This window comes from Lonchura striata, chromosome 2 (assembly GCF_050655825.1).
Source record: "Lonchura striata isolate lonStrDom1 chromosome 2, ASM5065582v1, whole genome shotgun sequence".
Lineage (NCBI taxonomy): Eukaryota > Metazoa > Chordata > Aves > Passeriformes > Estrildidae > Lonchura > Lonchura striata.
The window spans coordinates 62,430,823-62,442,383 of NC_140704.1; the positions used below are offsets into that span (position 1 = coordinate 62,430,823).

Consider the following 11,561-nt stretch of genomic DNA (forward strand, 5'->3'; position numbering starts at 1 on the left):
GGGTTTTTTTTCTTTCTTCTTTTTCCTAAGGTCTCAGAACAAAGCTGTTTATTCAGTTTGCCCATCATAGGGCAGTTTTGATACTCAGAGAGAAAAGTTCTCCTTGAAAGTGATCACCAAGGCTGTCCTATCTCTCCAAACCCAGGGCCGCCCGCATCGTTCCGTGTCCCACCTGTCTTTCCCATGCGACACCTTCCAGAAAGCCAGAAGGGAGGAGCCCCTGCTCCCAGCAGCCTTGTGTGGGCCAACACAAGGCACAAAGCAGACAGTGCCATCCCTGGAAGAGCAGATAAGGGTAGATGGATGGTTTAGGAGCTCTCATACTGCATTGCTGAGAGAAATGAAGGACAAGCTCTGTACTTGGAGAAGAGCAGAGACCCAGAATAAAAAAACCTATCCAGAGATGATGTAGGTGTCGCACGCTGTCACAGCGGCGGAGCCGGAGCGGCGGGCGGCGCCGATCCCGATCCCGCCCCGCTCCGGCGCTGCCCCAGGCCCGGGGCCGCCGGGAAGGGCGGCTCCAGCCCCGCCGCACATGTGCTGCGGGCCCCGGGGAGCAGGTAAGGCAGCCCGGGCTGCGCCGGGAGCGGGGCGCCGGGGCTGTTCCGCAGCCGCTTTCCATAGGCGGCACGGGACCGGGAGCGGCGCCGTGCGCCCGGCGCAGCCCGGGCCGAGGCGGCCGTGCCGCGGGCGCCCAGCGCCGTGCGGCGGCCGGAGGAGAGGGAATTCCTGCTCCGGGGCCGGGCCGAGAGCCGGCGGCTTCCCTCCGCTGCGGCGGCCGCGCTTGGACAGTGCCCGGCTGTGCGTGAGTGCCCGCAGCCACACCACGGCACATCTCCGCTGAAACAGCGATTCTCCTTGCACCTGCTCCGGGTGTTTCTCATCGCCAATCTCTCACTTGAGTTCTCAGGCAGTGACAGATGATCAAGAGTGAAGCTCCCCAGCGCTCCCCAGCAATGGCAGGTAAGAGCAAATCCGGGCGAAAATGCTGCTCGCTCCAGCCCTGAGCGCTGGGTGCCTCAGGGTTGAGGCCTCTGGGCCTTTGGGACACTGAGGTCTTACTTTTCCAAAAGACTGAAATTACCTCAGTAAGTGATGCCTTGGAAAACTCCAGCCTCTCCAAATCCTTTGCCCAAGTGCCCTCAGCTCTACTGAAATGGAAACAAATCAGCATTTTTGCAGAATGAAAGTTAGCACCTTTTGGAGCTTTTGATAACGTGCAATCACTGAGCTCCATTTGTTGAGATCTGGCAGAAACAGCGAAGTTGTAACTGCTCCTGAAATTCCAGAGTAGAGTAAGGAGCAGGGATTTAAAGAGTTTATAGACACATTGAATTTATGATAGCATTTGACCTGCAAGTTTTAATAGTCTTTTTTGCATACCTCTTCTTTCATAGACATTAGGTACCCATATCCAGAAGCTGCACCACAGAGAAACCGAGTTCAGGAAATGCCTGAGCTTTTGGGTTGGCAGTCAGGAAGCAAGAGCTGCATATTCTGCAAACCCTGTCATTTTCAATAGTGCCTGTGAATTTCCCTATCTGGTTATCTATCAACAAAAACCCCATACAAAATCTTTCCTTTGTTTCACTGATGAATGATTTTTAAGAGAATTATAAAAATTGTAGGACCTATGCTTAATAAAGCACACAGTGGAGTTCTTTGAGCAGAGTCTTGTTACGTGCCTCTCAGATATTTCATACTTCCACAACTGCCTGGACACTCAGTTTACCTTGAATCCACATTGACAACAGTTTGAAATACACATAAGACTCTCATCTTTGAGGAAAAAAACCCCTTTTGCTCTGTACAGAAGTAATTGTAACTGTGCTGAAGTGGGACACGAGCATCTTTAATCCCTATCTTTAATGTCTGTGTTGTAACTTGCACAGCACTGAAATGAAAGATCAGGAAGGGAACCACCACTGCGGTAGGAAGGTGTTCCAACCTCTAAGAAACTTCCATGACACTTTTGGGCAATCTATCTGGCAATGCTTTTTGGATGGTAGTGGAATCAGACCAACAGAAATGTTGTCTCAAGAGAAGGGGCTGTATTGTGCTGATGTAGGGCAGCGTGACCTGATATGGAACACCCCCTCTATGCACTGGGCTCCACCTAGGAAAGCCCAGTGTAGCACAGAATTGCTGCGCTGGGCACATGCAGCAATCAGGGCCTCAGGGGCCACTCAGTGCTACTGAGCAGGAGTCAAATGCTGCCACTGTCACTACTTTCACTGCTTCTGTGTCCTTGGGAAAAGACACCACAGAAGGAGCAAGGAGTGAGCCCCAACTCTACAAACTGTTCTGCACCTGCCTCCCGGATTCCAAATGGTCTCCTGGTTTTCTTTCTGCCTCCAGGGAAAAAAGTCCTGATAGTGTATGCACATCAAGAGCCCAAGTCCTTCAATGGATCTTTGTTGAAGATTGCTGTGGAAGAGCTGACCAAGCAGGGCTGCAGTGTCACCGTGTCGGATTTATACGCCATGCAGTTTGAGCCCAGAGCAACAAGGAATGACATTGTTGGTGAGCCCAGCCAAAATATGCCTCTCTCAAAAAACAGTGACTTGTAAGACCTCCTTCAAGTGTCAGAAGACTGAAAAAAGTCTCTCTGAAATCTTCCCCACGCTGAACAACCCCAACTCTCATTCTGGCTTGGTAGGAGAGGTGCTCCAGCCATCAGATCCTCAAGAGATTAGTAATAAACAAAATTAATTGATAAGAAACTTATCCATGACCAGACATCTGCATTTCTAAAAGTCCACTCCTGAACATGAACTTTGTATCACAGTGAAATTACTGACAGGAAAAAAGACATTAGCACATCCATGAATCAGCCTCCAGAGACCATTTCTCATGGAGAGGAAATGCCTTCAGATGCCCTTCTGGGACTTAGTTTAGTTACATTTTAGTTCACGAGGCTACAACTGCCCCTGTCTTCTGCTAGAGACTGATGATCTGCTAGTGGAATCAGTAGAGCTGATTCCCAATACTGGTCCCCCATCCCTTGGGGAATGTCCCAGTTATAGAGGCTGGAAAGCAGCTCCATAGTTAAGCTTACAAGTGCAGGATGGCCTCAGCAAGCCCTAAGGCAGAGGCAGAACAATTCACAACATTCTCTTAAATCTTCCACCTGCATCCCCAGAGTCCTGAGGCAAGCTTAGGTCCTCATATTGCACTTCCTGTGTTGCTACAGGAAGATGAAGCTTTAGAACTCTGAGATCCTATGTTCCTCTCCTTTTTAAAATCAAGTGGCCATCAGCTGGGTTGATGCTGAATATCCAACAATGACAAAAAGCAGGAAAAATGGAAAGCAGTAACTCAGTTTAGAACTGTGAATGGCAACCTGCATTCAACTCTTATCTGGCACTGATACTGCACAGGGGCCAAGGAATGACTTTTCAGTTCTACCCACAGGTCACCTGCACAACTCAGAAGCGTTCAATTATGGTGTGGAAACCTGGGAAGCTTACAAGAGAGGATGTTTGTCCAAAGATCTGGTTGAAGAGCAGAAGAAAGTGCGGGAAGCAGACCTGCTGATTTTTCAGGTCATTATTTTAAACAGAATTCAGTTGTGCTGTTGACTTTAGGTAAATGGTACAGTAGAAACTACAGGTCAGTAGTACAATTATCTGGGTCATTACTACAGTAAATCCAGTAATTGAGTAGCACAATGATGCAGGTTGAAAACAACAGCAACCCCAGAAACTCCCCAACACTGGGCCAAATTTCCTGTAGGATGTTCAAAAACATGTGACCATGGATAGCAGGCAGGCAGGCAGGCAGGCAGAAAGCAGAGGAAGGATTATTTCCTGGGCAAGGAGCTGGGGGCAACCAGCAAATCAGGGAATTGGGCTTTCCCAAGTTGACTGTTGTCATTTGTTGCTGACTTGCAGAAACACTACTGGGAATTGATAACAGAGCTTTACAGCCCATCTCTGTTCTCCATTATGCCAACTCTACAAATCACAAAGTATTGTGGAGGGAAGTAGTAGCCTTACATTTCTCTGTGTCCCTGTTGGCCTTAGACATCTCTATATATATTCCTCTGTCTAAAGTTAGATTAAATTTAGGTTGGGGCCATATATCAATTAAGCATTTCACTCTAAGTCATTGTAATTTTCACACTATCACTTCCCATATAAGAACAGTAAGACATGCCCTGAAGGAAGTAGTTGCCGTCTACGTTTCATGTGTAAAATGCTATGATGAATTGAGTGTGTTCTGGTGGAGAAAATACAAAATAAATTTTAAAAGCCTCTAAAGGACATGATGAAGGAATTCTAGATTTGCTACAGACTAAACTCACTGTTTGTAGTTACAGTGGTGGTTGCCCAGTTTCCATTTTGTTTTCACCGTGTATTAAGCCAAGTGTGGTTACTTGTTTATAGAATTTCTCTATTTGCAATGTGTACAAAGGTTTAAGAGTAGTGATGCAGCCTTGTATAAGAGCCCATTAAGCAGTCAAGATAATGCCATGGACATGATAGCTTTGGCATGCAGTCCCACGGACTAACTGGAAGATCTAGAAACCAAGGGTCCAACTGTTAAAAAATTCTTTTTCTTCTCAGTAAAGGGATTAGGGGTCATGAAAATAAGGCTTTGAAAGTAAGTCTTTCCTATGATGCCCTGGCATTTGTCAGCAGACTGTCAGATCAGAACTGATCAGCAGATGTCAATCCTGCTAATACAATAGTAGTTTCTTTTGCCTTTCAGCCATAGGAGACATGATTCTGTATAGCCTTAAATCAGAATTAAATTGCACCCACCAATTCAACACATTACAACTTTATTCTGGATGGAAGCCCTCACATGCACCACAATGTTGGTGTGCTGTAGATACTCAGGTCTGGCCCTGTGGTTTACCACAAACAGAAAGCACTTTGGCTTCTTTTGCCAGCCATAGTTACTACCTCTACTGACAGAGAGCTGGAGAAGGTACATACAGGATCTGAGCAGGTTCAGAGGACAGGATTTGTCCTATAAACCCGGCCTAAGGGTGACCCAGACTCTCTGTGCTAACCAGGTCATTTCTCTTTGCCTAGTTTCCCTTGTTTTGGTTCAACATGCCTGCAATCCTGAAGGGCTGGATGGACAGAGTCTTGGTCCAAGGCTTTGCTTACGATTTGTCAAAGGTTTATGATGATGGTTTGCTTCAGGTATGTTTTTGGAATTGTTTTACTAAGGTCAAGGCTTGCACCATGTTCTATGGGTCCTTGTTCATTCTTTTCCATTGTAGCTGTTTACAGCTCTCACTTTACACTATGTTGTAGTGTATCAGCCCTACTTCACACAAGGGTGTCAGACACATAATTCCTTTTCTTTAACCTCTGTCTTTCCAAAGACACGCAGTCCACTGTCTAATTGTATGACATCAATCTTTGCCTCAGAACTGCCACTTCATGTAAGGTCTGAGAAAGAAGAAGTCACCCTCTTCATTAGAAATCCTTGCTGTCCAGGTTTGCCTGAATATCTCTTGAACCATTCAGGCACTCCTCTTTAAATATGTCTTAATTAACCACAACTTTCCTAATTCTAGGACAAGTTATCCCTGTTTTCTTTCACCACGGGAGTAAGCCAAGAGATATATTCAAAAGAAGGTATTGGTGGTGATATTCGCTATGTCCTGTGGCCCATGCAGGTATAATATATGAACATTTGGTTATTGTCTATATAATTTTTTATTATTCCAGCTATTTTTAGCAATTGCTTTATTGGGTATTTTTTAGATATGAAATATAATAGTTAATATTCAAATTGTCAGTTCCAAGGATCTGCAGGTTGTAAACTGTTACCTAAAATGCTGGGATACTTTAAAAGTCCACTGACTTTTAAAGTTGTTTTGTCCCGCTTCCTCCAGATTAGAATGTAGAGAAAGCTTAACACTGTGAGTCTTTTCAGTTTCCCTGCTACAGGATTTCCTTTAGCTCAGTCACGCAGTCATGCATTTCTGTTCCCAGTGGTTTCCCATTTCATTTAGGATGCAGGGCAGGAGGGGAGCCACACGTTACCCTCGCAGTAACAGTCAACACACAAAGTTAGCATTCCTCTTCTAATTGCTACTCTTTTTTCAGAAGTACCCAGCATGGTTTGGGAAATACAGGTGGTAAGGCAAGTTTTGCCAGCTTCTTCCTGATACAAGAGATGAGCCAAAATTCCATGGTCTTCCCACACTGTTATCAGCTGCCTGCTCCTGTGGAGCTGTCCAGCTGCAGAGCTTGCAGGTCAACTTGGCAAAAATGTGAAACACAGATCTAAATTCAGAAACACAGAGGGAAAATGGCAAGTTGAGCTGATTCCAGAGGTACTAGTCTTCCTACAGAAACCTCAGCTAAGCCAGAGGGAAAAAGTTTAAAAAAAAAAACATTTTAGAAGTAGATGTGGAGCACTGCAGTTAGAGACCCATCTGAAGAGTTTCAAACTGAACAATGAACTTTTGTGATCCTTGCAAACTGAACAGTGAACAGCTCCCAAAAAGAAAAATTCTACGGGATTAGCAGCAGTTAAAAATAAATTCCCCAGAGCAGAGGAAATGAAGTTGCCCTTTGAGTATCTTGTGTGCTATTCTGCTGAATGCCTTCAATAATGTCTGACTGGATAGGTGGTGAATTTCTGCAATTTATTTTCCTTCTCCTGATAAATGCACAGGTTTAGAGAACCTGGCTGATATCAGATCAGAGAAGCAGAACAGATTTGAATCTTCCATGTTCTTCAAAGGAAAGTAAGAGTAGATATTTCCTGAGGCATTTCTTTCTTTGTTTTGCATCCAGCATGGAATCATGCACTTCTGTGGTGTCAAAGTCCTTGAACCTCACATCTGTTATGCTCCAGAGAATGTCTCTGAGGAGAAGAGGAAGGAGATGCTGGCTGCCTGGACCCAGCGTCTGAAGACTCTTTGGAAGGAAGAACCCATAAACTGCTCTCCTGAGTGGTATTTCAAGTAGTGGTCAGGTGCAAGACTACAAGATTTTTTTTTCTCCATTCTTTTTGATGCTCTATCTAAATATCTGAACACTAATCTCCTAATTCAAATATATTTTAACAATTTTCAATACTGCTTCTAGCAGTTTAACTGACAACAGTGCATTTATCTTCAGTGATTCCCAGGAGATTCCCTTCAAGGATGGGTGCAAAACTCTGAAATTCTCTCTGCTCACATAAACACCGTCATCCTGCCTCCTTGTGGTTGATAGCACACATGGTGTTTCATGGCAGATTATACCATTGCTGCTTGTGAAACAGTATGTGGCCACATTTATTTTAACACTTTTTGTACCAATTGACACTTCTTTTTCCTTTGCCAGGGAATATGGTGCCCATACTCAACCTTTAAAAGCCCAAGATGGATTGTGATAGTGCTATATTTGTGCCTTGGAGCAACAAAAACCACGTTATGACTAGTGTTGCAAAAGGATGTACCATTGCAAAGTGTCTTAAACAGCTGGAAATCCTTGTGGGCAGCCATAGGCTTCTCTAGATTAAATCTAGGCTTCTCCAGATCCTATCTATATAGCAATATTAAAGCTATGACAGATGCCAGAAAAAGAAAAAAATAAATATGTATGTAGTGATATGTGCATTAATTTACCTTCCTTTGTAGACTACAGCTCCCTTTTGTAAAGTATGCATCTTTCCAAAGTAGAGAGAAAAAGGAATCCTGTCTGTAGCCTGCCCTCTCACACCAGTCAGTGTTGGTGTTTGGGTCTGGAGGGTGTTTGCTTCCCCTCCAGCATCAGCATCAATCAGCTTCCTTGGAGATCTCCAGCACCAGCAGATAGTGAGGCAGAGCACTAACCCGAAAGCCTGCAGATGCACTGTCTGTATATGGGTCAGGATCTATGGGATAAATGAATTGTCTGGCTCTTAATATCCAGGATTTTTACCTGGAAATGTAGCAGTGTTATTTTTGTGCTTTAGAGTTGTTAACCCTGTTTGTGCATATGGCAAGGGGGTGGGTTTCTCACTTAGCTACTGAATTTCTTGCTTTGACCAGCTCACCTAACAGCTGCCTTTGCACTTTGATATTAAAAGACTGTGGCCACTGTAAGAACCCATTCCCTGAGTCCCTGTCAAAGACAACTAAGCCTCTATGCATCTGCCATACCTGCTTTGTGGCAGTCTTATCACACCCCAGCCTTACAGTTCCTTAGGGACTAATTGGATAATAAACATGCTGAACCCAAGCTCTGGAGGCTCTGTGTAAACTGATACACCAGGCTGGGAAATGCCACCACAGGAAAAGGTCAGTCTTCCTGTTTGCTCCCATATGAAGCAAAGGGCCACATTCAACAGAGACATTTCCCAGGAAGCAGAGCTGCCCCAAGCTGTTGCAGATGTCTGCTGTGAGGTACGTGAGCCAGAGTCTTTAGGTTGCAGAAGCAGAAAATTTGCTTTGTCTCAACAGCTTTGTTATAGGAAAAGGAAAGTGAAAAGGAATAAGGAAGAAAGTACTACACATCTAAGTTGTGGAGAAAGCAGATTCATGCCTTAAAGACTTAAGGAGAACAACTTAAAGTTACTGAAAGAAATCTGAGCACAAATTTTAAAATTGCATAGAAGAGAAATCATCCTTCTATTCACTGTGTTCAATTAGCAGACTATTCAGGAAAGAAGGAAATTGAGGTAAAAGCAGAAGTTGCAATGTCAAACCAATCTTACTGCTTGGGATCAATTGCAGAGCTTAGTGGGGTTAACTATTAGATGAAGAATGTCAGACTGACCTGTATGTTGAGGATACTGTGCTTGACACTATCTGGCAGACACATGCCAGCTCCCACACATGGTAGCACTAAGTTTAATAAGTTGGTTGAGATTTGTAGTACAAAGTATGTGAATGTTTGAGATTAATGCAAGTTCAGTTAAAGTTGAAAGAAAACTAATGGGCTTATTAAATTCTCATTAATACTAAAATTGAAGACTTCTGCTCAGATAAATTCATTATTGAGAAAAGCACTAAAAATGTACCAATCATTTTGTCCATTTCAAGAGAATCTTTCCTTCTCCTCTATCAGAATTAAGACATTTCTCTGTAAATTCAGTTTGCATTTCTGGATCAGTTTATTTTCCCTATTCATTTAATGAATTAATGTCAAAACTGGCAACACCAACCTCCAAGCACATACAAATAAATGACAAATAAACCTCTTTCTTTGCATAGTGATTGTTGGCAAATCACCACTGAATGAGACTGACAAGTTTTTAACCAAGCAATTCTAATAAATTCAGCTATCTCTCTTCCCATCTTTAGACCACACCTTTGGCCCCATACCCAATGCAAAGCTAAACAGCAGAAAAAGCAAACCAGACAAACCAACTGACCATAAAAAGGGGAAAAAAAACCCTTAGAAGTCAAATGTAATCCAAAGTTTTCTGTGATGCTTGGGCTTGCAGAAGACAAAAACTGAATAATTGGCCCACCAGAGATGGTGGCCAATTATAACATATTTCATGTCTATATTTGCATTTGCTTTATTTACCTGACAAATGTCCCAGACTCTCTGGACTGCAGGTTCAATAAAGCTCTCCTTGTGATACCTCACAGTGTGGATGGACATAAAATTGCAGCATTTAAACTACAGTGAGCTCAGTGTGACAAGTCAGCATTTGGTCCTGAGTCTCCTCTTTACAGTAAGTGTGATCAGCCCTTACATCAGGAGCTGTCGGAGCATTAAACTCCAGTTTTGTCTGAATACCAGCTAATCCAGCATGGGTGGAAAACAGGAATGTGCTGGTCCTGCATCAATTCTTCTCATTCCACTGTCAACTTCCGTTTTTCTTTTTTTTCTTTTTGCAAAATCCTAGAAAGAAGTTGTTTATTCAGTTTGCCCATCATAGGGCAGTTTCATAATCAGAGAGAAAAGTTCTCCTTGAAAGTGATCACCAAGGCTGTGCTATCTCTCCAAACCCAGGGTCGCCCGCATCGTTCCGTGTCCCACCTGTCTTTCCCATGCGACACCTTCCAGAAAGCCAGAAGGGAGGAGCCCCTGCTCCCAGCAGCCTTGTGTGGGCCAACACAAGGCACAAAGCAGACAGTGCCATCCCTGGAAGAGCAGATAAGGGTAGATGGATGGTTTAGGAGCTCCTATATTGCATTGCTGACCATCAAAGGAAAAAATTTAAAACATAGTTGTGGGCTGATGCTGCCCTACCACGTTGATATGCTGCTGCTCTTCTGTCACTACCACTTGAAAGTATCATAGGGAATGCAACAGTTCTCGAGAGTGGGAAAGATCATGGTAAAGACATTAGACACTCGTTATCACCAAACTTTTCAAAGAGGAATGGCAGTGGGAAGGCCCTTCTGTAAAGAAGCTGTATTAACTACATACCTGACATCCAGAAGAGGCTGAACTACATGATTTACAGTGACTCTTTTGGTTACGTATTCCTGCAACTGTCCCTAGGGCTGTCATCTGTGTTAGTAACTCTGTTGACAAACAAACTCCTGCCTCGGGCCTTCCTGAACACAAAAAAATGCCCACATATCCAGCACTAAATATTCCATAGACAAAGGTATTTCCAACGCCTTGAAGTCCCACCCTGCTCTCAGAATCAATAGCATCAGCAGGTTTTCAAGGCTCATAATGCCCAGAGAGCTCAGGCAGTGACAGGATCATGGTGTGGCACTGATCGGACTGCCCAGATAGCTTGGCAGGTGACAGAGTTACTGTGTGGCACTGATCACAGCCCCCAAACAGATGGACCAGCATCAATGTGTGGCATCAACCCTAGTGCCCAGAGAGGTGAAGCAGAAACAGGGCTACATTGTGGCAGTGATTGAAGTGTCTAGGGAGCACAGGAATCTACAAAGTTGATTCTTGGGAATTATCATAGCGCCCAGAGATCTCAGGCAGTGACAAAGACATGATGTGGCATGGATCATAGCGCACAGAGATCTCGGGCAGTGACAGATTCTCTTGCGGCACCAATCAGGGTGCCTAGAGAGCTGAGGAAGAGACAAAGTCACTTGTTGGCAATTATCATAGTGCCCAGAGAGCTGAGGCAATGATGGAGCCACCGTGTGACACCGATCACAATTTTCAGAGAGCTCAGACAGGGACATATTCTCTGCTGGCACTGATTGTAGTTCCTGGAAGACTGGAGCAGTGCCAGAGTCAAGACATAGCACAGATCAGAGTGCCCAGAGCTAAGGCAGTGACAGAGTCATATTGTGGCATTGACGGGATCGCCCAGATAGATCAACAGGTGACAGAGTTACGGTGTGGCACCTATTGCAATCCCCAAAGAGATGGAGCAGCAGCAGTATCAAGATGTGACACTGATCGTAGTCCCCAGAGAGCTGTAGAAGCAACAAAGTCACTTGGCAATTATCGTAGTGCCCATAGAGCTGAGGCAGTGGCAGAACCATTGTGTGGCACCGACTGCAGTGCCCAGAAAGCTTAGGCAGGGACAGATTCTCTGCCAGCACTGATCGCAGTGCCCGGAGGGCTGGAGCAGTGACAGAATCACGGTGTAGCACGGATCAGAGTGCCCAGAGAGCTCAACAGGTAATAGAGCCACTGTGTGGCACGGATTGGAGTGCCCAAGCATCTCGAGCAATGACA

The 11,561-nt window shown here is 44.6% G+C and overlaps 1 protein-coding gene and 1 long non-coding RNA gene across 6 annotated transcripts in view; one reads left to right on the top strand and one right to left on the bottom strand.

The window, feature by feature from the left end:
- Positions 1 to 11,561, bottom strand: part of LOC146768275 (uncharacterized) — a 91,711-nt gene that overhangs the window by 37,313 nt on the left and 42,837 nt on the right. The gene's annotated exons all lie outside the window — the stretch shown is intronic.
- Positions 425 to 9,141, top strand: LOC110478241 (ribosyldihydronicotinamide dehydrogenase [quinone]-like). 5 transcript variants are annotated; one of them, XM_021544776.3, is made up of 7 exons: positions 425 to 560; positions 911 to 963; positions 2,359 to 2,523; positions 3,415 to 3,545; positions 5,043 to 5,156; positions 5,537 to 5,638; positions 6,768 to 9,141. In XM_021544776.3, the coding sequence occupies exons 2-7, from the start codon at positions 921 to 923 to the stop codon at positions 6,939 to 6,941; spliced, it is 729 nt and encodes a 242-aa protein (XP_021400451.3). In that variant the 5' UTR covers positions 425 to 560; positions 911 to 920; the 3' UTR covers positions 6,942 to 9,141. The 5 variants fall into 5 exon arrangements, with proteins under 5 accessions (XP_021400451.3, XP_077642093.2, XP_077642100.2 ...); XM_077785967.2 differs by having other exon boundaries at positions 455 to 560; positions 3,403 to 3,545; XM_077785974.2 differs by having other exon boundaries at positions 471 to 560; positions 904 to 963; positions 3,403 to 3,545.

Bases quoted from the DNA above. Each gene is read 5' to 3' on its own strand.
- LOC110478241 (XM_077785967.2), top strand. From the start codon at position 921: ATGATCAAGAGTGAAGCTCCCCAGCGCTCCCCAGCAATGGCAG. The intron at 3,546-5,042 runs GTCATTATTTTA...CTCTTTGCCTAG, and splicing joins CAGACCTGCTGATTTTTCAG to TTTCCCTTGTTTTGGTTCAA. The intron at 5,639-6,767 runs GTATAATATATG...TTTTGCATCCAG, and splicing joins ATGTCCTGTGGCCCATGCAG to CATGGAATCATGCACTTCTG.